This window comes from Ochlerotatus camptorhynchus, unplaced genomic scaffold, assembly GCF_037179485.1.
Source record: "Ochlerotatus camptorhynchus isolate MF236.1 unplaced genomic scaffold, CSIRO-AGI_Acam_v1.1 ptg000094l, whole genome shotgun sequence".
Taxonomy (NCBI): domain Eukaryota; kingdom Metazoa; phylum Arthropoda; class Insecta; order Diptera; family Culicidae; genus Ochlerotatus; species Ochlerotatus camptorhynchus.
The window spans coordinates 2,768,088-2,794,078 of NW_027040584.1; the positions used below are offsets into that span (position 1 = coordinate 2,768,088).

Sequence of the window (25,991 nt, forward strand, 5' to 3'; positions counted from 1 at the left end):
CATTGGCCGTTAGTGTACTCATAGACATAAAATACGTATTTTTTTTTCAAGCAGATTATTGAGGAAAATTTAACTCCACTACTCGCCATTTTGAGAGAAATCCTACTTCATTTGAGTTAGTCTGATCGGCCGTGTACGGCGTCTAACGATGTGACAACAGATTTTTATGTCTCAGAAAAATCCCACCGACCTCGGCTGGGATTGAACCCAGACCCATTGGGGTGAGAAAGCAGTCACGAAAAAACTGCAATTTAACCAACTATATACAAAATTGCAGCATTGAATTATGTCAATATTGATCTTTAGAGTATTTTCCACAACCACATTGATCTTCAGGAATTTTCCTTTCCACTTGATGATGTTTTATGGTGAGTCAAAACAAGTCTAAATAACGTAAGAATAAAATCATGCGGGTTAAGGTTGGCCACCCTTAGACGGCCACATGTAATATCTCGTGATCCTGGCCATATGGAAGGTTACTGTCTTTGGTAAAACTGTACAGTGGGTCAAGGCCATTTGGTTAGAGAACAGTATTTAATATTTGTGTCACTATGCGGCGCTGATGTGCAAGTCAACTTCCTATATAAGCTATATCTTGAGATCTTATCCGTCTAGGAAGTTTCCGTCTTCAGGAAAGTTGTTTAGCTGATCAAATCCTCCCAAATGATGGAAAGATTTGATCAAAATTCTCCCACTACGTGGCGCTAGTGTGCATGTGGATTTAATGTATAAGCTATTTACGGATATCCTAATCAAGACAGTTGGCGTAGTTTAGGTGATTCAGGCCTTCTGGATGGAAGATTGATTAGCTCCCGATTTTCCTGCATTTTCTACATCTGCATTTCAGAAATTTTGATGCGCACTCTGAAATCTTATAGAATTTTTTGGGAGTGAAAATAAATCACATTGTTCTATACTGTTGTCTACATCTTTGCCAAAGACAACAAATTTCCAATACGATAGATTTGGATCTGGTTTCGTAATTTGACAATTTTTACAAGTATGTTATTCAGAAACGAGATGTTCTTATTTAATGAATTTAGTTCAAACCAACACATCCCATCCAAAAGTGATTGTTTGAGGGATCTTCATAACTGACGTAGCATTTTGAACCCACCTCGTCCTCCTTCGTAGTGTATGTATTTGACTATATGTGCCTAATACATGACCGGTAATAACTTTTGCAACATTCCCTTAAAAACTAAATACGTCATGTTATGTGTGATCCCTTGAAATTGTAAAATTTTGGGGTTTGGGCTGTCAGACTTAGGTCAAGTAAGTAAAAACTAATTGAAAGCAAAAGAAAATAGCAAAACTTATCGTGTTTGCTGCGGTTTAATCCGCATTGTGAATCCAGGATGCTTGAAATGATGATTTCTCTATTGCTGTTTCAAGAATATCAAACAATCTGTCAACCGTTGGTTTGTTAAAACCTCTACCTCTAGCGATCGATGTGGCTTCCGGTTTACGAAAAAATATTCAGATTGCGTCTGAGAAATTCGGTTAGCCAATCCTGACCAGCGACTCGTTTTGTTTTGTTGAAGGGATGTGGCAAATTATTTCGTTCAGCCAGTTCAAAAGCAAGCTTCCGAACATCCAACATGGTGATTCCGTAAAAGCGCCTCTCCATGTCCAGAAGATGCCGGACAAGTTCTGCATCCTGCGCCCAACTAAAAACAGGGTTTCTGAAGCATAGGTTCGTTGTGGGCTTTGTTCATTTCAGTTGTCTTCTTATTGGAATCCATGAGCTGTTGTTCCGTCCATTCCTACCGTGCTGTTTTTCGTTTGTAGGAACGCGGTTTCTGAAAAAAAATATCAAAATAATCTAAAATACGCCCTAAAGTAATTCAAAAATGTGGAATTCTGAATCAATTCTACTGATAACTGTATTTTGTAATTTATTTTGACGTTCAAATATGTTCAATGTTTAATGAACAAAAATACCATATCATTATTTTTCAAGAGTTGTTTGTTTCAATAATCCAGAGTGTGGCCGTCTTACCCCGTCGTCCCCTAAGCTATTTTATAACCTCGCATCCGATCATCTCTCTCTGTTATCTCGATAGTCATAACAAGCGAGCACGTGATTGGTTGATCGCGACCTAAAATGTTGATCAATTTTACTAATGATAACCTATAATCTCTATACTAAACAAATCTTACATCAATTTTGAATCAAAGGGTATGAAAAGAACTTAAATCCATCAGTAAATGGCCAAGTTATAAGCTTTCAAAACCTAACACTATTTCGTTACACAATTTTTTGATTTTCACCCCACAAAGACGTAAAAAAGCAAAAACAATGATCCTATGATTTGTTCTCCTCACAGTTCGTGGTTTCTTGTAGATGGATCTTCTAGGATCTATGACTATCTAAAAAGGCTTTCCTATAGATCCTCTGAACTTCTTCATTGGTCATCGGATTTTGAGTTGTTTGACTCCTGTATTTTTTTTTCCTAAGCGCCATAGTACTCTGAGCTCTGATGCTCTCAAAGTTCATTAAACTTGCTCCCTATGATATGTTTGTCTCTAGGTTTTTCCAGGACTTGGGTGTATGGAAGTAATTGACAAACAATTCAACTGATCTGCCCTAAAATTCAAGAGACTTCGAATCATTTGCAGTCGCTCCAACCAATTACATCTCTACTCAGATTAGTCGAACACTAATAGGTCAAATAAATGGCATGTTTATTCGGAGACCTAGCAGGGGATATATGCCATCAAAGCTTAAATATGTGAAAATTAAGGACCAACAACAGCAATCACTTAAACAAGCATTCGAAGCCAATGATTTCGAAGTCATTTCTTCACAACATCAAGAAAAACGATTACAGCCCACGCCATTGGACCGCTCTTCATTCCATAATTAAATCTGCCAAGTATATACCGCAATTATGATCAGAAAAATTGGAGCTTGAACGATTTTCTGCCAAATTCGCCAACCAAAAAAAAAATTAAACCAACTGTCCTTCGGCGCTGTCTACGACAGCCTATCGATCGAGAGCCACCACCGTTGACGAAACACTGGTGCCATTGGGTGGTTCACGCCTCTAATTTGCTCATCAATCGATTGTAACGAGACGCAATAGATCGAGGGAGAGACAGCGAGCGAGAAAAATAAATGGTCCGTTTTTTTTTTCCTCCTCACTGAATTACTGAATCGGAACCATGCGTTCATCGCTCGCAGGCGCGCTGTGTGTTGAATGCTGCGATGGTTGATTTAATTTTCGAATAATTTAAGACATCATTAGGCACCCAAAGACGCGGGGAGCGACGTGCAAGAGAGCGAGCAAGAAAATACCTATAAATTAAATCATATTCGATGCGTTATGTTGTTGTGTTGTGCGGTGGAGTAGAGAGCGAAGCCGGCCGCACCTGTTGTGGTTGTAGAGGCGTCCGACCGAAGCAATCGGTCATTGGAATCCAATTTAGGGGGGGTACCCGACCAGAAGAAGATGAAGATCGAAGTCAGTCGGCAGTCAGAGGTGATGTAATGTGCACATATTTTTTTTTCAATTTGTATGATTTGTGTGGTCCAAACACCAAATTGGCTGCACAACTGCCAAAGAAGGGGGGGGGGGTTGGGGTGGTGTGTTTGGGTTTAGTGTATCGATTTGCAATTTGGTAAAGATCTGTTTCAGAGAATTGAAAATTGGATGATTTAATAACCCTTTTGATTGAAGATAATCTAATTGTATCGCATTCCGGGTGGGTTGTTTGTTTTGTTCGATTGATTTCGATCTTAATTTGTGTTGTTATGACAACGCAATTTGGAGCGATGGGAAATGTGATGAGCTTACATAAATATGAACGAGCACATTACATGGGTAGTCATTAGCTTTAATTCAAAGCCTTGAATCTTATTCAATTAACCACTTCATTCGAGCAGTTGAAATGACGTTTACTACCACTCGAACTTTGAACTAAAACATTATTTTGAGATTTTTTTCTTCTAGAACTACGAGAAAAATAGCCATCATTTGTGCTTTTCATAAAAAAAATAGAAATAAGTTGGGCCAGTTTTGTGGAATCGCTGGTAGAAAGTCACGCCAAAGCTGCTTGACAAAGTGGTCAATTCAGCGCTGATTGTGCAAACAAACCTTAAATCGAAAACAATATCGGCATTAAATGAACACTACCTAGGGCAGCGGAACAAATTGGTAATGCTTATAAACTTAGAATCATAGGCTCACAGTAGGGAGGGGCTTATTTTTAAAAATCGCTCGGGGTCATGTTTTCCCATGTGGAAAATGATTATTGGGACTAATTATGTTACTTATCAAAAATTTCAACATCAAGAAAAGAACAATTGTATTACTAATACTTAACGTTGAAATCAGATCAAAATTCAAACACAGTCAACTCTCCTTCTTTCTCGGAGGGTATCTAGGCTACTTCGACCACAATTTCCATTGTACATTTACTACCGTAACTCGAATTTTTTTTTTTCTAACTCGTTGTTCGCTTGAATATCTATTTAGGGAGAGTTCCACATCACGGCACACTGATCGACACGTTAGGACACACTTTGACAAGTATGTCACAGAATACAATATAAAACGAAATCACTGTTTTTGCTGATGTTTCTCCAATAGTTGCTTAGGTTTCGCAGTTTGGTGACAGTCGTTGATCTTTGCTTTGATCAGGATAAAATTAACAATTCTATTGGACTAGACGATCAGATGCCGGACTTTGCTCGGATCTTTCCTGTAGCCAGTACTTCGTCGAATTACCTGCAAGACTTGTCAAAGTGCGAGGGTAAATACCGCCGCCGAGATCATCACCAGCAACAGCAATAGCTAGGTCACCCTCAGGGTTATCTTCTTTTACAACTAACATGATTGCAACAGTTGCTTGGAGTTTCCGGTAGCGACAGAATCGTATCGTAATTTCTCAGGCACTAAGCGGTCATACAAATCAGGCACCTTCCTCCACGGATGAGCGATATGTGGAGCCACCGGTTGCTCACCCAGTTTGAATAATCAGGATTCGTTCAATAAATATTATGACAATAACAAACAAACAATCATAAACGTCATTAAAACTTCAGGGTTAGCAATCTCATGACATGCTTGATTGGCACGATTCGGCACAGCATTTGGCACAGACTGTGGGGTGTAGAGTTGGTTACCCCTTGGAGAGTTCACCTTTTCATCTCCCTTTTCTCGTTTTCTCTCTCTTTATTGATCTACCATTCGCTTTTTTTTCTCTCATTCTCATATTTACTCCCGCTGTATCTATGCAAGGATACTGATTTCATCATTTGTATCACCGCAAGGATACTGATTTCAATACGTCAATATATAATCGTAAGTCCATATGCGGGAACATCGCTATGCCATGTATCTCGAGAACGAGTGAAGATATCGTAAAATGGACAAAGTTTTCGTCCATTAGGGTCACACAATCACGTGTTTAGCATATGTTTTATTTTAAAAAGCTCCTCTCGGAGGAATGTCTTCTACCTTCTCGGAGGAATTTCTTCTACCTTTTCGGAGGAATGTTAAAATACCCACTCGGAGGAATTTCTTCTTCTTTCTTGGAGGAATTTCTTCTACTCTGTCGGAGGAATTTCTTCTACCTTCTTGGAGGAATTTCTTCTACCCTCTCGGAGGAATTTCTACGACCTTCTGAGAGGAATTTCTTCTACTCTGTCGGAGGAATTTCTTCTACCTTCTTGGAGGAATGTCTTCTATCTTCTCGAAGGAATTTCTTCTAGCTTCTCGGCGGAATGTCTACTACCCTCTCGGAGAAATGTCTTCTATCTTCTCGGAGGAATTTCTTCTACCTTTTCGGAGGAATGTAAAATACCCACTCGGAGGAATTTCTTCTTCCTTCTTGGAGGAATTCCTTCTACCCTCTCGGAGGAATTTCTACGACCTTCTCGGAGGAATTTCTTCTACTCTGTCGGAGGAATTTCTTCTACCTTCTTGGAGGAATGTCTTCTATCTTCTCGGTGGAATTTCTTCTACCTTCTCGGAGGAATTTCTTCTGCCTTCTCGAAGGAGTTTCTTCTACTTTCTCGGAGAAATTTCTTCTATCTTTTTAGGAGAAATGTCTTCTATCTTCTCGGAGGAATTTCTTCTAACTTTCGGAGGAATTTCTTCTACCTTCTCGGAGGAATTTTTTCTACCTTCTGGGAGGAACTTTTTCAACCTTCTCGGAGGAATGTCTTCTACCTCCCGGAGGAATTTCTTCTAGCTTCTCGGAGAAATGTTTTTTATCTTCTCGGAGGAATTTCTTCTACCTTCTCGGAGGAATTTCTTCTACCTTCTGGGAGGAATTTCTTCTACCTTTCGGAGGAATTTCTTCTACCTTCTGGGAGGAACTTTTCTACCTTCTCGGAGGAATGTCTTCTACCTCCCCGAGGAATTTCTTCTAGCTTCTCGGATGAATTTTTTCTACCTTGCGGAGGAATTTCTTCTACCCTCTCGAAGGGATTTCTTCTACCTTTTCGGAGAAATTTCTTCTACCCTCTCGGAGAAATTTCTTCTACCCTCTCGGAGGAATGTCTTCTATCTTCTCGGAGGAATTTCATCTACCCTCTCAGGGGAATTTGAATTGCCCTCTCAGGGAGCGCCAGTAGCAGCCTTGCAAGAAAGAGGATGCTGAGAGGATCACTTGCTGAGTTGCGCCATTGTCGTGACTAGACCGAGGTTTCCAGTCACGAATCTGCCGCTTAGCTGGTGGTCCGATATAGTAACCGGACCGAGGTTTTCAGCCTCAGTCACGGTTCCACGTATCTGCTGATCCCTCTGTTGGTCCACTAGTGCCGCTATCCCTTCTGCTGGTGGTCCTTTGCTGGTCGTCCGCTCTCTCCACAGTCCGTCAAAAGAATGCCGTCAACGAGTTTTAGTTTTTTTTTTAGTTTAAATGATCTTTATTTCAGTTTAACTTGGATGATTACCATATACATTTTACTAAGTGATTTAATTGCTTTCTTCATCTTTAGGTATGGGCAAAATTCAAAATTTGTTTAACAGAATTAGTCCTAGACTTAGTACACGGTCGACCACCTTGGTGGGATTGGTTTGTTTTGTTTTTAGAATTTGAAGAGAAACTACTTAATACTACTATTTACAGCTTAAAACTAACCTACTCTACTATATACACTTAATCTACTATGTACAAATTGCTTATTAAAGCATGTTCAGAAAGATTGCATTTTTGGATAAATTTGGTTGTCATATCATCAATTTTGGAATCTACTTTGGGAATTTCTGCCTCTTGATGGAGGTCTGCTATTCTTGTGTCGAATGGACGATCTAGGATCATCCTCAACACTCTATTCTGTGCAACCTGGATTTTGTTCCTGTGGGTCTGAGCGCTCGATTCCCACACCGGGGCGGCATAGAAGATCGCGGGGGCTATGATCTGTTTGTAAACAGCCAGTTTGTTTTGCCTTGAGAGGCGGGATCTGCGGCAAATGAGCGGATACAAACACCTAACCAAGGCGGAGCACTTAACTAGGGTTTTCTCTATGTGCGAGCGGAACAGGAGCTTCTCATCGAACAACATCCCGAGATAAGTAACATCAGTGGACCACTCGACCCTTGTACCATCCATTATTATGGTACAGGAGGGAGACGGTTTAAGTTTTGGCGATTGTCTGTGAAGGAACATGATCGCTTGGGTTTTCGAGGCGTTGATTTTGATTTTCCACGTGGTGGCATAATCAGTAAAGGTGTCAAGGCATCGTTGGAGCTTGTTCGTAATTTCACGAGGCATCATACCCTTGACGGCTATCGCGGTGTCATCTGCGAACAGGAAGAACACGCAACCGTCTCCTAGAGGAGGGATGTCCGACGTGTAGATGCTGTAAAGCAGTGGTCCCAGCAGACTCCCTTGCGGAACACCTGCTGGGATCGGAAATTGTCCCGAAAGGGAACTATTCAACGACACCCTGAACGACCTTTGCTGGAGATAGTTACGGGTGATTTTCACAAGGTATGGTGGAAAGTTGGAGTTACAAAGCTTGTATATAAGTCCGTCGTGCCAGACATTGTCAAACGCCTTTTCGACGTCTAACAAAGCCATGGCTGTGGACTTGGATACAGCTTTGTTACTTCGGATGTTATTCATCACCCGCACTAGCTGATGATTGGTGGAATGCCCCTTGCGGAACCCGAACTGTTCCGGAAGAAGAATGTCATGTTCCTCCACAAACTTGTTTAGTCGGCTGAGGATCAATTTTTCGAACAGCTTGCTCAGCGCTGAGAGCAGGCTAATCGGTCTGTAGCTTGACGGTAGTGAAGGGTCTTTCCCAGGTTTGCGGATCGGGATGATTTTTGCCACCTTCCAGATGCTTGGAAAGTAGTGCAGCTCCAAGCATCTGTTGAGGATGGCAGCCAGCAGCGAGTGGACCCTCGGGCTGATATTTTTCAACGCTAGGTTGAATATTCCGTCAAACCCGGGAGCCTTCATGTTTTTTACTATGTTTCAGCGCTGAGCAAATTTGTTCCTCTGTAATCCGTTCTTCTGGAGGGACGGCACAAGGGGAGGTATCTAACGTCTGGACGCACTGCACAACCTGGTTCTCGAGTGGACTTGGGATTGTAGAGCCAAGCAAATGCGATTGGGCAATGTGCTCCCCAATTGCATTGGCCTTCTCTTCGTTGGTGATAAGCCGTTCGTCATTGACTCTAAGTGGTGGAATGGGCTTGGGGTGAGACTTCAGCACCTTGGCAACCTTCCAGAATGGTCTGGAACGGTCGTCCAGGTTCTGAACGAGCCGCCCGAAACTCTCGTTCCGGATTGAGACCATTCTGGAAGCGATCTGCCGATTCAGATCGACCATTTCGTATTTACGCTGCAGATCCCCAGTCCGCTGAAACTGGCGTCTACGAACATTTCTGAGCCGAATCAAGAGTTTGGTGTGGGAATCAATTGCTTGAAACTTACCCCTCACAGGAACTCGTCGAACGCACTCTTCGTCAGCCACGGATATGGCTTGATGGAGACCCTCCAGAGCCCGGTCGATGTCCTCCACTGTGTCGAGTGGTGGGTTGTCGTCGATGTGGCGGTCGACCACGCGTCGAAACTGGACCCAGTTGACTCGATGGTAGTCCTTCCGCTGGCACGGTGCAGGGGCCACGTTGTAGCCCAGCTCGGTCAGCACCGGTTGGTGGTCCGAACTCAGGTCGTTGACGGCAACCGGCTTGGCTAATCTGGTGTTTGCCAAGAACAGGTCCAGCGTCGATGGGTTGCCCGCCGGTGATGTGAAGGTTGGTTCGTCCGGAAACCAGACGGAATAGAGACCATGCTGGGAATGGTCGAATAGCAGGCGGCCGTTTTGGTTCTGCTGGTAGTTCCGCCAGGCCTCGTGCCGGGCGTTCAGGTCCCCTCCGATTACGAAGCGGGCATTGGTGCGGGTTATGATGGCAAGGTCGTTCTTGAACTGCTGTGCTGTACCATTGCTAACGGTACATTGCCGGGGGCAGTAGACAACGATGAACCGGACGTTTCCGGTCGATGTTTCCACCTCAACGCCGACGGCCTCGATGATGGAAGTGCGGTAGTGGGGTAGGGTGCAGTACTTGATGCCTTTCTTGATGATGACCGCGACACCGCCCCCCCTGGAGCTGGTGCGATCAAGCCGGACAATGCTGTGGTCGGGCAGCCAGAAGCTGTCACCGGTCTTGAGGTGGGTCTCGGTGAGAAGGCCCACGTCGATGTCGTGCTTGCGGAGGAAGTCTGCAAGCTCAATGTTTTTCGCCCCTACGGAGCGAGCGTTCCAGTTGGCGATCTTTATGGGTTCACGGTCCATAATTAGCGACGAAGGAGATGATAGCTTGGAGCTGTTGTGTTCTTGTTGCGCAGGTGCGCTTGATGATGATGGCCTGGGCCAACAGTGTGACGATCTCATCCGTTGACAGCGGAGAATCGTCTGTAGCTTCACCGGTTGTACCGGCCAATCCCGGAGCAGGGGGATCCGTCGATGGGCCGGAGGCTTGACTGGGTACTGCAGCGGCAGCCGACTGGGCAGCAGCCAACTGTTGGTTGAGCGGGAGCGGCGCCAACACTGGAATTGGCCGTGGTTGGACCGGTGATAACGGAGGAAAGTTCTGCGCGTTGTTTTCCGGGACCTTCTTGCGACCGGGCTGGTTGTTGGACGAGGCCTTCTTCCGGATCTTCGGACAGGCCTTACTCGTGGCCTTGTGGGCGGCACCGCAGTTGGCGCATGTGGGAGCGGCTTCCTCGATGCTGTCGCAGTCGTCGATCTTGTAGTTTTTGCCGCATTTGATGCAGCGGCTGGCCATGCGGCAGTTCCTGGTGCCGTGCCCGAACAATAGGCAGTTCGAGCACTGAGTGACGCCACGGTGGGTCGGCTTATACCGCTCCCACTTCACTACGATGTGGAACAGAGTGCGTGTCGTCTGGAGATCCTTCACGGTTGTGGAGTTCTTCTGCAGATGGACCAGGTAGAGCTGGTCACGATACTTGATGGCCTTGCTGCGGGTCATCTTGTGGATTTCGACCGGCTTGAGGCCGTTCGCCTTAATCTCGTCCATTAAGGTGGTGGTGTTCATGTCGTGGAGCCCGCGCAGCACCACTTTCAGCGGCTTGGTGGCCTCGACGTCGTGGGAGAAGTACTCCAGCTTCATCCTGTCCAAGAGGGCCTGGACTGCATTGTAGTGATTTTCGGCCGAGACCATCAGTTTGTAGCCTTCCGTGCACCGTTGAATGGTGCTGCTCCCATAGCCCGGGAGGGAAGCCCTTCACATAGAAGGGTGGCAACTTAACTTTTTAAGGCACCGTCTCAGGGTCCGACTGCGGCTGGGCTCCGTTCTGCAGGGCGGAGAACGGATTGTTGCTCAGCAGCTTTTTTGCTGCCGATGCGGTGGCGCTGCTGTCTTCAGGTCTGGGTCGTTTAGTTCCGGGAGGCCCCGGCTGCGGGTCCGCAACGCCTGTCGGGACGGGCAATGGGGTTTTCTTCTGCTTCTTCTGGGCTGGCTCGGTGGTCGCGCCGTCTCCTGGGAGAGTCTGTTTTCCCGGTAAACCGGCACTCGCGTTACCGCGCGATTTCTTACCCATGGCTGGGTCAGCGGAGTTAATTCGACTTGCGAACGAACGAACGAACGAAACGAGAGAGAATAAAATGAACTGCTCAACAGTGTGGCAGCGAATGATGAGATGATGATATTTGATGCCGTCAACGAGCTTAGGTACCTCATATTTATAGCTCTAGCTGTATCAAAACTTCTGAACCAATCAGATTCCGTTTACATACGGTCTATCACGCTTCACCCTCACTCGATTCTACCCATTTCTATTCCACACTTACTCTATCTACTACATACTTCCCTTTTCCTTCTCTCGTTAATTGAGGATCGGGGACAATTTATCAACCCTCTCGAGGAAATTTCTTCTACCCTCTCGGAGGAATGTCTTCTATCTCCTTGAAGCAATATCTTCTACCTTCTCGGAGGAATGTCTTCTACCTTCTCGGATGAATTTCTTCTACCTTCTCGGAGGAATGTCATCTACTTTCTCGTGGGAATTTCTTCTACCTTCTCGGAGGAATGTCTTCTACCTTCTCGGAGGAATTTCTTCTACTTTGTCGGAGGAATCTCCTTTAAATTCACCTGTTATTCTACTCACAATCAATCAATCAGTCAATATTCCTAGACAATCATTAGCTCGAGTTACTCTTCTTTGGTGGAAGCATGCTTTGATCTCTCGTTGAATTTCTCCTCAGAATTCAATAGGAATTATTCTCACATTAGCTTAGTAATTATTAGAGAGGGTCTAGTATAAGAGAGGAGCGGACTGACTAGTTTTGAGCCAAACGAGCTGTCAAAGCCAGAGAAAATCTAGCAGCGCCTATCTTGATAGCATTGGTAGCCCAAGCAACATTGCAAGTTTTATCAAGGTTTTATAGCATTCTACAAGTCTAAATCATGGCTACAGAACCTTTATAAAACCAGAAATATTACTTGGGAGTACTGCTAGACACCACCTAGGCATAGGATGCCGAGGCAGTTTGTTTTGAATGCGCTCTTCTCTTATACTAGACCCTCTCTAGTAATTATGCTTAAAAATCTTAAGAATGTTTTTCTCACTTTGGAGCTCTACTTTGAATTAAATTGACGCTCTTTTCATTTGAAATCTTCTCAGAACTCCCTAGGAAATTATCCTAAGCATTTACTGGAATCAAAAGGTCCTCAGAATTAGCTTGGAAGCATTCCTTAGAATTGCCTTTAAGTTCGCCTCAAAATTCTTAAGCAATTCTCAAAATAATGACACGAAATTTCAGAATCATGAATATTTTCTTCAAGCCCCTGAATCTTGAAAATTTTCTAAGATCCATTATATTGATATTTGAATTTTGAAAATTTCTTCAAGCTTATTTTTTTTAAGGTTCTGGAATTGAACATTTCATCGGCCCTTTAAAGTGTTGTGGATCATGATTTTGAAACCTGCATTAAATCTCACAGTCTTGAAGATTTTTCAATCAATCAAATCTTTAAAATTTGTCTCGAATCTTAATTAATTAAATTTAAAAATGTCTGAAACAATTTCAAATTTTGTTCCTTCTGTGCATGAGCATGAGTATGATTGACCGCACGTGAATGCAACTCCGTTTTTGCCAGATCAGCTGTAATTACACAGAGAACCAATAGACGTTGCTTGGGACTAGCAATCATCCTCAATGTGTAAAAACTGGTAATCTAAAAATTAGCAATACCAATGCTGGCCACGTTCGAATGCTGGTCAAAAAAGGAATGGACAGGACCATGTTGACGTAATACTCGCTTTAATGAAAGCCGAGAACACCTCTGGACTTCCACGAGATATCACTGGGATGTTGGATAAAAGGATTGGGATTTCAGCAGAATTCGTTTTGGTAAACGATATGCTAAATTGATGTCCTAACGATTCAATAGCGCAAAGAAGCGTGGGCTTGAACCCACGATCTTCTGCTCAGTAAACAAAATCGGTCGCCACTAGGCCACCGAGCTCCTTATTTCACAAAATAATTACGATCAAGTTTCCGTTCAACTTGTTATTATCCCGGCGGCGACCTCTCCGACGACTACAACAACTGCTCTTGAGAAGAATTTGATTTGAATTTCCAATCTACACGTCTTTCCTAAAACTCAAATTTTACTTGTTTTACGTAGCCGGCCCTTCAACCGAGTTTCATTACGCTTCACATCATATTATGAAAGAAAGCCGATTTAAAGTATAGCTCTATAATGCAAAGGTGTTTGAGTTCATCATTTTCCGCTCACTAAGCAAAATTGGTCACCACAAGGTCACCGAGCTCCTTATTTCACAAAACAATTACGACCAAGTTCCTGTTCAACTTGCTATTACCATAGAGGTAACTCTAAGACCAGAAGATCCCGAAGAAACGTGCTCAACTTTTTGGCTCAGCTCTGGTACTATCTTCGGTCTAAAGCTAATCGATTCACCCCTCGAAACATAGGAAAATCCACTAACCCCTCATTTTATCTGTCAAAATTTCAAAGCAAATCAAAACAAACATAGTGTAGTACTAGAATATTGACTAGAATGGGGTACGTTAACCGTTTGCTTGGGACCAATCGTTAGTTTCGTATTGATTGTTGCTAATACTACGATAACAGCTACTCTTGAGAAGGATTTGTTTTAGATTTCAAATCAACACGTCTTTTCTAAAACTCGATTATTATTTCTTTTACGTTCTCGTTTCTCCAACTGAATTCCAATAAGCTTTATCTCATATTAAGAAAAAATCCGATTCACATCAAAGCCCTATTATGGGAAGGAGCTGGAGATTGAACCCATAATTTTCAGATCAGTAAGCAAAATCGGTCGCTTACTAGGCCACCGAGCTCCTTATATCAGCAACGACCTCACAGACTCTTGAAAAGGATTTGATACGGATTTCCGATCAACACGTCTTAAACAGGGGGGCCCATAGCCTAGTCAGTAAAGGCACGGTATTACCAAGCCGGAGGCGGTGGGTTCAATTCCCCGTCCGGTCGAGGGAATCTTCCGGGTTGGAAATTTTCTCGACTTCCCTGGGCATAGTGTATCATTGTGCTTGCCACTCAATATACAAATTCATTCATTGGTATTGGCATCGAAAGCTCTCAATTAATAACTGTGGAAGTGCATTTAGTACACTAAGTTGAGAGCACGCAATACACTAATATGCGCTAAGCAATAAGCTTGAAATACGAACAAGAAGAAGAAGACGTCTTAAACATAAATTGGCATCCAGCAAGCTGCCAAGCTCCTCAATTTATTTTTGAGACATTATTTGGTAAAGATTGAATTAAATTTAAACAAATAACTGGAAAGGATCTCAATGAAATCGATGAAAAAATTGCAATTTAGGGCTTAACTAAAGAAGATAAACGTGTTTAAAAAGTCTGAACCCGTGAACATCCCTTAAGTCGCGATTTTGGTCTCAATTAAGGAGATAAACGAAATTAAACTGTTTTTTGTATGGAAAGCACAGCTCGAACGAAAACGAGAATATGGCTGTATAATATAAATCTACAGATTTTCCATGATCAAAGGGCTTAAATATAACATAAATTTTAATCAATAAATTCAACCTGAACGAAGGCTGACCAAAAGTAAATCTAAAGATGTCTCATCATCGAGGAGCTGAAAATAAACTTGAATAAACTGTTTTTGTTGTAATTTCAAACTTTATTCCTTCTATTTGCAAAAATCGTGTCATCATTGAGTACCAAAGTTTATAATTTTCCAAAATCTTTCCAAAAGATTTAAGCGGACTGTGGTCACTTTCCAGCTGCCCTTAGTGCCGAAACCGACTACAAGGTAGCACCAAAATAATTTGCTATATTACTCTGGAAGATTTCAACCCGGCGCTTTCGATTCTTCAGCAAATCTGAACTTCAATGAACTTCCCGCCAAATTGGAACAATTCGACAGTGAGCATGCATAAGGGCCTAAATATACGCGATGATCGATTCTCTTCGTCGATTTTCTGTTTTGTTAATAGCTCGCTAGAATTGACGTTCCTCGGTGCGTTGGCTGTTGCTTTTGATAGCCAATACAACCTGTTACAACTCTGCATTGAACAATTTCTAGAAAAGAGAAAATCGATTATGAGAATCGATCATCGCGTATGCGCCCTTATGCATGCTCACTGTCGACTTCTTTCGATGATTTCTACAAAGTCAAAGCTCGCCAGCGCAAATCAACATCACCATCTGGTAGAGGAAGACCTCCCCTATTCAACGGTTAAGTTGATTTGCGTAGGTGTGCCTTGAATTCATAGAAATCATCAAGAGAAGTAATTGTTTACAAAAGCTGTTACGCCCTAATTCCAGCTCTATCTAGAATTGAAGCCAATAATTGATCCCAATTGTTGTCCAACTTCAAAGACAACTAATGTCAAACTTCTCCTTTCTTTTCCCTCATTCAACTTGCAGTACCTGACGAAACAGAATGGCGCCCTGCGGGAGGTCAACGACTCCCGGATGAAAATCTACGAACAGCTGGAAGTCAGCATACAGGACCTTGAACGGGACAAGTACAAGTTAGCTTTAGAGAACCAAGCCGAAAAGAAGCATGCTAAAACGTAAGTACCTAAATATCTGTAGGTAAACAACTAAACAACATCATCCGGCGGCTCGACATGTGATTGAAAGTCCGTCATAAACAACTTTATTCTGCTAGAAGAAATTTTCGACGACGACGCATTCTTTCCGACGAATGTGTTTTGTTGATCCGCGCGCATGATCTATTTTTAAGTAACCTACTATCGAATAGCCTGATCGTCCAAAACAACAAACGATCGCGAGCATAAGCAAGCGCTTACCTAACATCGTTTCCTTTGTCCACGGCACGGCCAAATAGACCTAGCCTATTTTCGGAACGCGTCGCAGCACTTTCTTCTCATGGTCAACCGAACACACGCGCGCGTCCCCCTATGCTATCGAAAACAAACACCGTGCTAATCTCCCATGTATTTACAGCCTGTGTCGCACTATCGAAACCCTAGAATCCAAGGTTGAGGAACTGAACAAAACGGTGGACGACGTCCGGAGGCAGCTGGAAGCGGAACGTAAGAAAAACGAACGGTTGCAGAACGACACCAATGGAGGCCGAAATGGGAAGGATGGCGTTCTGCTGCGGCCGGTCGGTTCCGATGCGGGCGACGGGGATATCAGCGGTCCTGAGGAAGATGAGGTTAGTTTTTTTTTCTCAAACCGTCCAATTTAAAATGCACTACCATTAACTTTCCTTTCCAACCGCAGATCACCGAGATCGACACTTCGCGGCCGGAAAACTTCTCCTTCGCCTTCCGGGACCAGTCGCAATCGACGGACGTCACCGACGGAAGCAGTTTCCTGCACAGCAAATACCAGCAGCAGAACCTGTCCGATCTGAACCTGGCCGAGGAGAACGAGGAACTGATCCGGATAATGCAGGAGCTGGAAAAGACCCGCAAGTGTTTCATCGCCGAGCAGAACCGGGTAGCGGAACTCGAGGAACAGCTGGCAGCCATCGCACAGGAAAATCAAATCCTCCAGAGCAAGATAGTGCAAATCAACACCACGGAGGAGATGAAGTCCGTGCACGAGGAGCTCTCGATCCTGGAGGAAGTCAGGTTAGTGGGGTCCGTGTTGTTGTCCAATTGCATCCGCCGACGTCACTACCGAAGTCTATCTCTAATTGCGGCATTTTTTCTTTGAACCGTTTTTAGGCAAGGCCAAATGTGCACCCGCTGCCTGCGGGGCTTCGAAGACCGGGGAGTGGATGACGAGTCGATCATCACCGGCACCGAGGAGGACGACCGTAGCCTGATGGATCTGATCCAGAACACGGACACTCCGCAGGTCTACCGGTCCTCGGTCACGATCAAGGTGATTAGCCGTATTTTCGGTTTCTTCCTTAGCAAGATCCCCCTTATGGATACGTTCCTACTCGATGAGCTATCGGTGTTTGCGCTGTGATACCTATACCCATACCAATACCCGTTTGGTGAAGTTTTGCTTAACTTCTCCTTAAGCTTAGTATGTCTCCTATTTAATTTAATGCTTCAGCAAAGTTGTACAAAGCTGCTCGGTGGATAGTTTGTTCCTGTTTGCACAAAAATCACATCTAATTTTCAAAAAAAAACAGCTTGTAGAGATCGCTTCCTAGTTTGTAACATCTATTACGGTTCGGTTTGGTTCGGTCAGCACAGTTTGGCTGCCAGATAGCACGCAATGCTTCCCCCATCACACACCCACACCGCAATCTTGCTTCCATGGTTCAGGGAGATTAAGCTTAACCTAGTAAGTGGCAGGTTTTTTTTAATTATGATTTTGGAATTTATAGTAGGACTAACACTCTTCAATAGATAGGATTTTATCATTTTAGTAGATTACTAACACTCATGTAACTTCGTAGATTTAAGCGGATTTCGTAGAGAATGAGTTCTTGTAGAAACGATAAATTTGGTATGATTTTACGAATTTCCAGAATAGCTTATTTATGTTATGAACTACACTAAATGAATTCTTTAAACGATGCCTAACTGCACATTGGGACTATTCGGTCCACTCTTCATTTTGGTCATTGCTAGCACGGAGATGAATAATCCATTTCCCAGAATATTCACTGATATTTTACTTAAATTGACTATGTTAAACTATTTGTGTTGACAAAGCAGAATATTTCTACATACGTAGGGGAAAAGTTGGCTTCGGCAATACCTTAACCTATTATCGTCAGGGGGTAAACAACGTCCTTGAGAGCTCAATTTTGGCATGTGGATACATTGTGTTTCAGAGCAACTATTGGCCAAATTTGAGTGCTCTAGGACTTTGTTTACCCCCTGACGATAATAGGTTAAGGTATTGCCGAAGCCAACTTTTCCCCTATTCCGGTTTTGTCAAAATCACAATGTTCATGGCACCACTTAGCAAGGAGACTTGACGGGCAGGACTGTTGAACTTCCGGGGTTGGTCTTCAATTGCAAGGACAGATCTAAAGAGATTTCCTTAACGAATATTGTCTACGAAATCGGTGAATTTTATTAACTTAGGTCTAAGAAACTTCGAGCACAGACAAACAGACGTAAATCTTTCTCCTCAATCGTCGTACACGCATTTAACGTTCGAATGGAATATTATAAGTTGTGCGAATCTCCCACCACAGCGCTGACATCGGATAACTTTGACAAGCTTTTTTCCGCGAAAAGCTCGTGTGAGTTCCGTGACGATAATATCGATAATATATTATATTCAAGGGAAATTTATTTAAAGACTTACGTCTCTTTGTCTGTCTGATTAGCCTCCCAAAAGCTGAACTCATTTGCTAAGAAACTGACTGCAACGGCCCGCGGAATGCTTTCAGTCTGTTGAATGTTTGCCCGCAGACTGACCAAACTTTTTAGAGATGCTTCATGTGTTTTGTAGTTTCACAATAGTCATTTTTATTAGCTTTTAATTGTTCGAAGAACTTCCTGTTGATTTCCTAGGATCTCACCGCAGTATTCCTTTTTTAGAGCTTTATTAGCTTGATTTTTAGCTCGTTGGCTAGTTCATCTCATCAGTATTGCTTATGTATTCTATCTAAATTCGGTTGAAATGCTCTATTTCAATGAGCTTATTTTCAAAGTTTTCCCTTGAATTCTTCCAGATGTTGTTTGATGTCCTCCTTAGAAGTCTCTTGAAATCTTCCTCAAAACTCTCAAGAAACTATCCTCCGAATTTTAATCCGCCTTAGAATTCCTTCGAAACTATTATCAGCTTGAGATTCCCTTAGATTTCTTATCAGAATTCTTTTGGAACTCTTTTCAGGATGCCCTTGGAGTTTTTGTCAAGATTTCTTTGAAATACTGTTCAGAATTTCTCCGTTTTCATCCTCAGAAATATTTTAAGAATTTCCTCCAAGTTTTTTTCAAAATTTCTCTAGAATTTTTCATAAGATGCCGTTATAATTTGTGTGCTTAAACTTCCCCAAAATTCCGTAATAAATATTGTTTAATTCTCATTACACTATCCTCAAACGCATCGGCCCCCGCTCTACCAACTATAGTTTCAAGCAATTTTGTTCATCAAAATCCGGAATTTCGGCTCGGCGAAGCTACTGCGAATGAGCCTTGACGAGTAAACAAACTATAAACAAAAAGCTTTCCTCAAATGTTGTGAGCATGAACTTCGATGGAATGTAACTCAAAACCACTTCTAAATAATAGCCTTTGCTTGACGCTGTCAAATATAGTCAATACTCCATACGATTTAGTTGGAATCGAATCAACATCAGTTTCAGATTTCTTTCGAATTCTTATAGCAAATATCTTGAAATTCATGTCAAAATTCCTTAGAAGCATTGCTTTGAAACTCTTGTCAGAATTTAGCCACCCCGCCCCTTAACTCAGCACTACTAAGGCTTTCGGTGAAATGGCATTCGGCCAAATTTTCCATAGTAATTTTATTTTCGCCCCTCCCTTGATCGATCCTGGCTACGCCCTTGTTTCAAGTTGTGGAGTTTTTCATATTTGTTGGAATTATCCTCAGTTCTTCTTTAAGATTTTTTGAAATTCACCTGAACATGTCCTCACAAACTCAGTGGAATTCTCTTCAGAACTTCCACGTAATTCCACTTATAACTACTTGTTCGTTGCGTATTCGGGCATGTACTTACTTTTCGCATAACATTTGAAAAATACCTATACAGTTTTGTAAACAGAATTCGAAGTCACAGAAAGTTTGCAAAACTTTCCAAAAACTTTGCTGAACTTTTCGGAGTTCTTAAAAAAATTCTGTATGTTTCAAAACTTTCCAGAAGTTAGTTACAAAATTAATGCCGTATTAATGTAAATGCCGAAATTCTGGGAAGAACTCTCCTCAAGTTCTGGGAAGAACTTCTCTCACGTTCTGGGAAGAACTTCCGTAAAATGCAGGGAAGAACTCCCCTAAAGTTCTGGGATGAAATTCCCTCATGTTCTGAGAAGAACTTCCCTCAAATTCTGGGAAGAACTCCCCTCAAGTTCTAAGAAGAACTTCCCTCAAATTCTGCGATAAAATTCCCTCATGTTCTAAGAAGAACTCCCTTAAAATTCTGGGAAGAACTTCCCTCAAGTTCTGGGTAAAATTTCCCTCAAGTTTTGGGAAGAACATCCTTAAAATTCAGAGAAGAACTCCCCTCGAGTTCTGGGAAGAACTTCCTTAAGTTTTGGGATGAAATTCCCTCATGTCCTGGGAAGAATTTCCCTCAAATTCTGGAAAGAACTCCCCTCAAGGTCTGGGAAGAACTTCCCTCACGTTCTGGGAAGAACATCCCTAAAATTCAGGGAAGAACTCTCCTCAAGTTCTGGGGAGAACTCCCCTCATGTTCTGGGATGAAATTCCCTCATGTTCTGGGAAGAACTTTCCTCAAATTCTGGGAAGAACTTCTCTCAAGTTCTGGGAAGAACTCCCCTCAAGTTCTAAGAAGAACTTCCCTCAAATTCTGCGATAAAATTCCCTCATGTTCTAAGAAGAACTCCCTTAAAATTCTGGGAAGAACTTCCCTCAAGTTCTGGGTAAAATTTCCCTCAAGTTTTGGGAAGAACATCCTTAAAATTCAGAGAAGAACTCCCCTCGAGTTCTGGGAAGAACTTCCTTAAGTTTTGGGATGAAATTCCCTCATGTCCTGGGAAGAATTTCCCTCAAATTCTGGAAAGAACTCCCCTCAAGGTCTGGGAAGAACTTCCCTCACGTTCTGGGAAGAACATCCCTAAAATTCAGGGAAGAACTCTCCTCAAGTTCTGGGGAGAACTCCCCTCATGTTCTGGGATGAAATTCCCTCATGTTCTGGGAAGAACTTTCCTCAAATTCTGGGAAGAACTTCTCTCAAGTTCTGGGAAGAACTCCCCTCAAGTTCTAAGAAGAACTTCCCTCAAATTCTGCGATGAAATTCCCTCATGTTCTAAGAAGAACTCCCTTAAAATTCTGGGAAGAACTTCCCTCAAGTTCTGGGTAAAACTTCCCTCAAGTTTTGGGAAGAACTCTCCTCAAGTTCTGGGAAGAAATTCCCTCATGTTCTGTAATTAACTTCCTTTAAGTTCTGCGAAGAGCATCCTTAAAATTCTGGGAAGAACTTCCCTCAAGTTTTGGGAAGAACTCTCCTCAAGTTCTGGGAAGAAATTCCCTCATGTTCTGGAATTAACTTCCTTCAAGTTCTGGGAAAAGTATCCTTAAAATTCTGGGAAGAACTTTCCTCAAGGTCTGGGAAGAACTTCCCTCACGTTCTGGAAAAAACATCCCTAAAATTCAGGGAAGAACTCTCCTCAAGTTCTGGGGAGAACTCCCCTCAAGTTCTGGGATGAAATTCCCTCATGTTCTGGGAAGAACTTTCCTCAAATTCTGGGAAGAACTTCTCTCAAGTTCTGGGAAGAACTCCCCTCAAGTTCTAAGAAGAACTTCCCTCAAATTCTGCGATGAAATTCCCTCATGTTCTAAGAAGAACTCCCTTAAAATTCTGGGAAGAACTTCCCTCAAGTTCTGGGTAAAACTTCCCTCAAGTTTTGGGAAGAACTCTCCTCAAGTTCTGGGAAGAAATTCCCTCATGTTCTGTAATTAACTTCCTTTAAGTTCTGCGAAGAGCATCCTTAAAATTCTGGGAAGAACTTCCCTCAAGTTTTGGGAAGAACTCTCCTCAAGTTCTGGGAAGAAATTCCCTCATGTTCTGGAATTAACTTCCTTCAAGTTCTGGGAAAAGTATCCTTAAAATTCTGGGAAGAACTTTCCTCAAGGTCTGGGAAGAACTTCCCTCACGTTCTGGGAAGAACATCCCTAAAATTCAGGGAAGAACTCTCCTCAAGTTCTGGGGAGAACTCCCCTCAAGTTCTGGGATGAAATTCCCTCATGTTCTGGGAAGAACTTTCCTCAAATTCTGGGAAGAACTTCTCTCAAGTTCTGGGAAGAACTCCCCTCAAGTTCTAAGAAGAACTTCCCTCAAATTCTGCGATGAAATTCCCTCATGTTCTAAGAAGAACTCCCTTAAAATTCTGGGAAGAACTTCCCTCAAGTTCTGGGTAAAACTTCCCTCAAGTTTTGGGAAGAACTCTCCTCAAGTTCTGGGAAGAAATTCCCTCATGTTCTGTAATTAACTTCCTTTAAGTTCTGCGAAGAGCATCCTTAAAATTCTGGGAAGAACTTCCCTCGAGTTCTGGGAAGAACTTCCCTCAAGTTCTGAAAAGAAATTACCCCATGTTCTGGGAAGAACTCCGCTCATGTTCTAAGAAGAACTTCCCTCAAATTCTGGGAAGAAGTCCCCTCAAGGTCTGGGAAGAACTTCCCTCACGTTCTGGGAAGAACATCCCTAAAATTCAGGGAAGAACTCTCCTCAAGTTCTGGGGAGAACTCCCCTCAAGTTCTGGGATGAAATTCCCTCATGTTCTGGGAAGAACTTTCCTCAAATTCTGGGAAGAACTTCTCTCAAGTTCTGGGAAGAACTCCCCTCAAGTTCTAAGAAGAACTTCCCTCAAATTCTGCGATGAAATTCCCTCATGTTCTAAGGAGAACTCCCTTAAAATTCTGGGAAGAACTTCCCACAAGTTCTGGGTAAAACTTCCCTCAAGTTTTGGGAAGAACTCTCCTCAAGTTCTGGGAAGAAATTCCCTCATGTTCTGGAATTAGCTTCCTTCAAGTTCTGGGAAGAGCATCCTTAAAATTCTGGGAAGAACTTCCCTCAAGTTCTATGAAGAACTTCCCTCGAGTTCTGGGAAGAACATCCTTAAAATTCAGAGAAGAACTCCCCTCAAGTTCTGGGAAGACCTCCCCTTAAGTTTTGGGATGAAATTCCCTCAAGTTCTGGGAAGAATTTCCCTCAAATTCTGGGAAGAACTCCGCTCAAGGTCTGGGAAGAACTTTTCTCACGTTCTGGGAAGAACATCCCTAAAATTCAGGGAAGAACTCTCCTCAAGTTCTGGGGAGAACTCCCCTCATGTTCTGGGATGAAATTCCCTCATGTTCTGGGAAGAACTTTCCTCAAATTCTGGGAAGAACTTCTCTCAAGTTCTGGGAAGAACTCCCCTCAAGTTCTAAAAAGAACTTCCCTCAAATTCTGGGATGAAATTCCCTCATGTTCTAAGAAGAACTTCCTTAAAATTCTGGGAAGAACTTCCCTCAAGTTCTGGGTAGAACTTCCCTCAAGTTCTGGGAAGAACTCTCCTCAAGTTCTGGGAAGAAATTCCCTCATGTTCTGGAATTAACTTCCTTCAAGTTCTGGGAAGAGCATCCTTAAAATTCTGGGAAGAACTTCCCTCCAGTTCTAGGAAGAACTTCCCTCGAGTTCTGGGAAGAACATCCTTAAAATTCAGGGAAGAACTCCCCTCAAGCTTTGGGATGAAATTCCCTCATGTTCTGGGAAGAACTTCCCTCAAATTCTGGGAAGAACTCTCCTCAAGTTCTGGGAAGAAATTCCCTCGTGTTCTGGAATTAACTTCCTTCCAGTTCTGGGAAGAACCTCCTTAAAATTCTGGGAAGAATTCTCCTCAAGTTCTCGGAAGCAATTCCCTCAAGTTCTAGAATGAATTTCTCTCAAGTTCTGGGAAGAACAACCTTAAAATTTTTGGAAGAGTATTTCTGAAGTTTTGTAAGGGACAGCTTTGTGCTGCCTGGGTTTCTGAAGTTCTAAGAAGAATTTCCCTCAAGTTTTGAGAAGAAATTTTCTTAAGTTCTAGCTAGAACTTCCCTAAAGTTCTCGGAAGAACTTCCCTAAAGCTCTGGGAAGAACTTCCCTCAAATTCTGGGAAGAAAATCTTAAGCTCAGGGAGGAAATTCCCTTAAGTTCTGGGAAGAAGCTCCATGAAGTTTTGAAAAAACCTTCTCTCAAGTTCTGGGAAGATTTTACTGGAATTCCGAGAATTTTTTTTCTCTATTTCTAGAAAGAACTTCCCTATAGGTCTAGGTTAAGTTCTGGAAAAAAAATCTTCCCTAAACCTCTTGGAGGAACTTTCCTATAGTTTTGGAACGAACGTCCCATAAGTTCCTAGAAAACGTTCCCTGAAGTTTTTGACGAACTTTACTGAAGTTCTGGAAAGAACTTTCCTATAGCTCTGGAAAGAGCATTTCTGCAAGTTCTGAGAAGAACTTTTTCGAAGTTCTGGAGAGAATTTCCCTCAAGTTTTGGGAAGAACTTCTCTTAAGTTGTGGATAAAACATCCCTGGATTTCTGGGAAGAGCTTTCTGTAAGTTTTGGGAAGAACTTCCCATTCCAAAGTTCTGAGAATAACTTCCCTGGAATTCTGGATAAATCTTTTCTAAACTTCTGGGAAGAACTTCCCTGCAGTTCTGGGACAACTTGCCTCAAGTTGTGGATAGAAATTTTCTGGAATTCTGGAAATAATTTTCCCGAAGTTTGTGTCAGGATATTTTTCAAGTCTTCAGGTTGATCATGTCCGGAATATTAAAACTCCTTGAATCTTCAAGATTTGTCTAAATCCAGGATCATACAATTTTCAATTTTTTCCCCAAATATTGACTCGTGATCTTATTTTCTGTTATTTTTCATGGAAAAAAATATTTACCGTATCACTCTCCATAAAAATCTTCTGCAGAACACTCTCTGAATTCACTCTGCGACGAGGGGGACGACTCTATCTACGATGCAGGAAAAACTTCGCTTTGCTGTTGTGAGATGCGCGCATAGATATAAAGAAGATCGATGAAGAATCTAAAGATTTCCTGCAAACAGTTGTAGAGCGATGCTAGCAGATCGAATTAGATGCTAGAGATGAAAACATGTTTTTCGTAGATTGATTCGCAAACGTAAGGTTTTCCGACCATCTGAATTTGAGACTTAGATGTGTCGCACCACCAGCTCTGCAATGCTCTTCATATTATTAATAGAGCTTACAGTGTCAAGGGGTGGTCACTCTACACACGTATTTTGCGCCAACTTTTTTCTCAGTGTGCCGCAGCTGTGCCGGCAGTGCCGAGAGTTTCATCAGACTTATTGTTTTGTTTGTATAATGGTTTGTTTGGCAACCCGGTTTATTTGGCAGTTCACATGTTTTGTTTTGAATAAACAAAACAACAAGCAGTGAAATCTTATCCCAGATCCTAACTGTCGTGACTCTCGGTTCGTTGCTCCCGAATTCTATCGGAAAAGGACTACACTGAACCTAATAAGCAACGGCTTCGGCCACCGAATCGAAGCAACGAACGAGAACGTTCTCCGGGGGTGGCATTTCCATTTTCCGATAGGACAATAACTTCTGCTGGATTGGAGTATGATGAGGACTTGGATGAACCACAGGTGAAGGTGATAAGTAGACGAAGCGAGCGTGCATCATCAGAGAAAACTGGTCCAGATGCTCTTCAGGTTCTGATGAACGCTTCCGGGAGGAGTTTCTCCCGAAAGCCATCGACTCAGTCAAAGATGCGTCTCCAGCGATCTCAGTGGGAGTTTCAACCGAAATCAAACTTCCGGTCTAAAATGGAGAGAAGTATGATGTCTCTAGCAAAATGCAGTGCCGGCCAGAGAACACCTGTAAAAGCTGGGGCGATGTAGATGATAGGATAGCAAATACCGGTGAAGATTCTACCTCCGAACATGGTCCGAGTGATCATCGATGTCAGTTACGATGAAGAACGAATCAAGAAAGTGAATGTCGGTTGGCTGATCAACGAAGTGGTGAAGCGTTACGGAATCAAACATGGTAAACGACCACTGATCAAACTACAACTACCGGGACTTCTTCCCCGCCAAGCCTATGAATATTTTATTTCAAGCGCTGGGTTACCAGGGTCGTGTCTGAGAGCTAAACCTATCCTTCAACCAACTCATCGATGTCGACTTTCAGGAGCTCTCCTTCAAGCCCAACAACTGACCAAATCAAAATCTTACAATTCCGCTTAACCTCCTTCGGCTGTGATTTCAGCTCCGACACGAATCTCCCCACCTCAAATTGATCTACCAACAACTTCAACGTTCCCTTCACTTCCTTCTTCAGGGTCTCGCTCTCCCCACTAACCAACCACATTCCGAAGCATTATGACCAGTAGCAGTTCCTTCATGGTCATATCATAGAGGTAACTCTA

At 42.8% G+C, this 25,991-nt stretch overlaps 1 protein-coding gene across 5 annotated transcripts in view; it reads left to right on the forward strand.

The window, feature by feature from the left end:
- The window catches only part of centrocortin (cerebellar degeneration-related protein 2-like), a 420,769-nt gene that overhangs the window by 384,997 nt on the left and 9,781 nt on the right, over nucleotides 1-25,991 (forward strand). For 4 of the 5 annotated variants that reach the window (XM_065218869.1, XM_065218867.1, XM_065218868.1 and 1 more), the window contains 4 exons: nucleotides 15,399-15,547; nucleotides 15,945-16,158; nucleotides 16,227-16,588; nucleotides 16,676-16,835. In XM_065218869.1, coding sequence (XP_065074941.1) covers nucleotides 15,399-15,547; nucleotides 15,945-16,158; nucleotides 16,227-16,588; nucleotides 16,676-16,835 — 885 coding nt within the window. The remainder of the gene's footprint in view (nucleotides 1-15,398; nucleotides 15,548-15,944; nucleotides 16,159-16,226; nucleotides 16,589-16,675; nucleotides 16,836-25,991) is intronic. The other variant, XM_065218865.1, reaches the window with a different exon arrangement.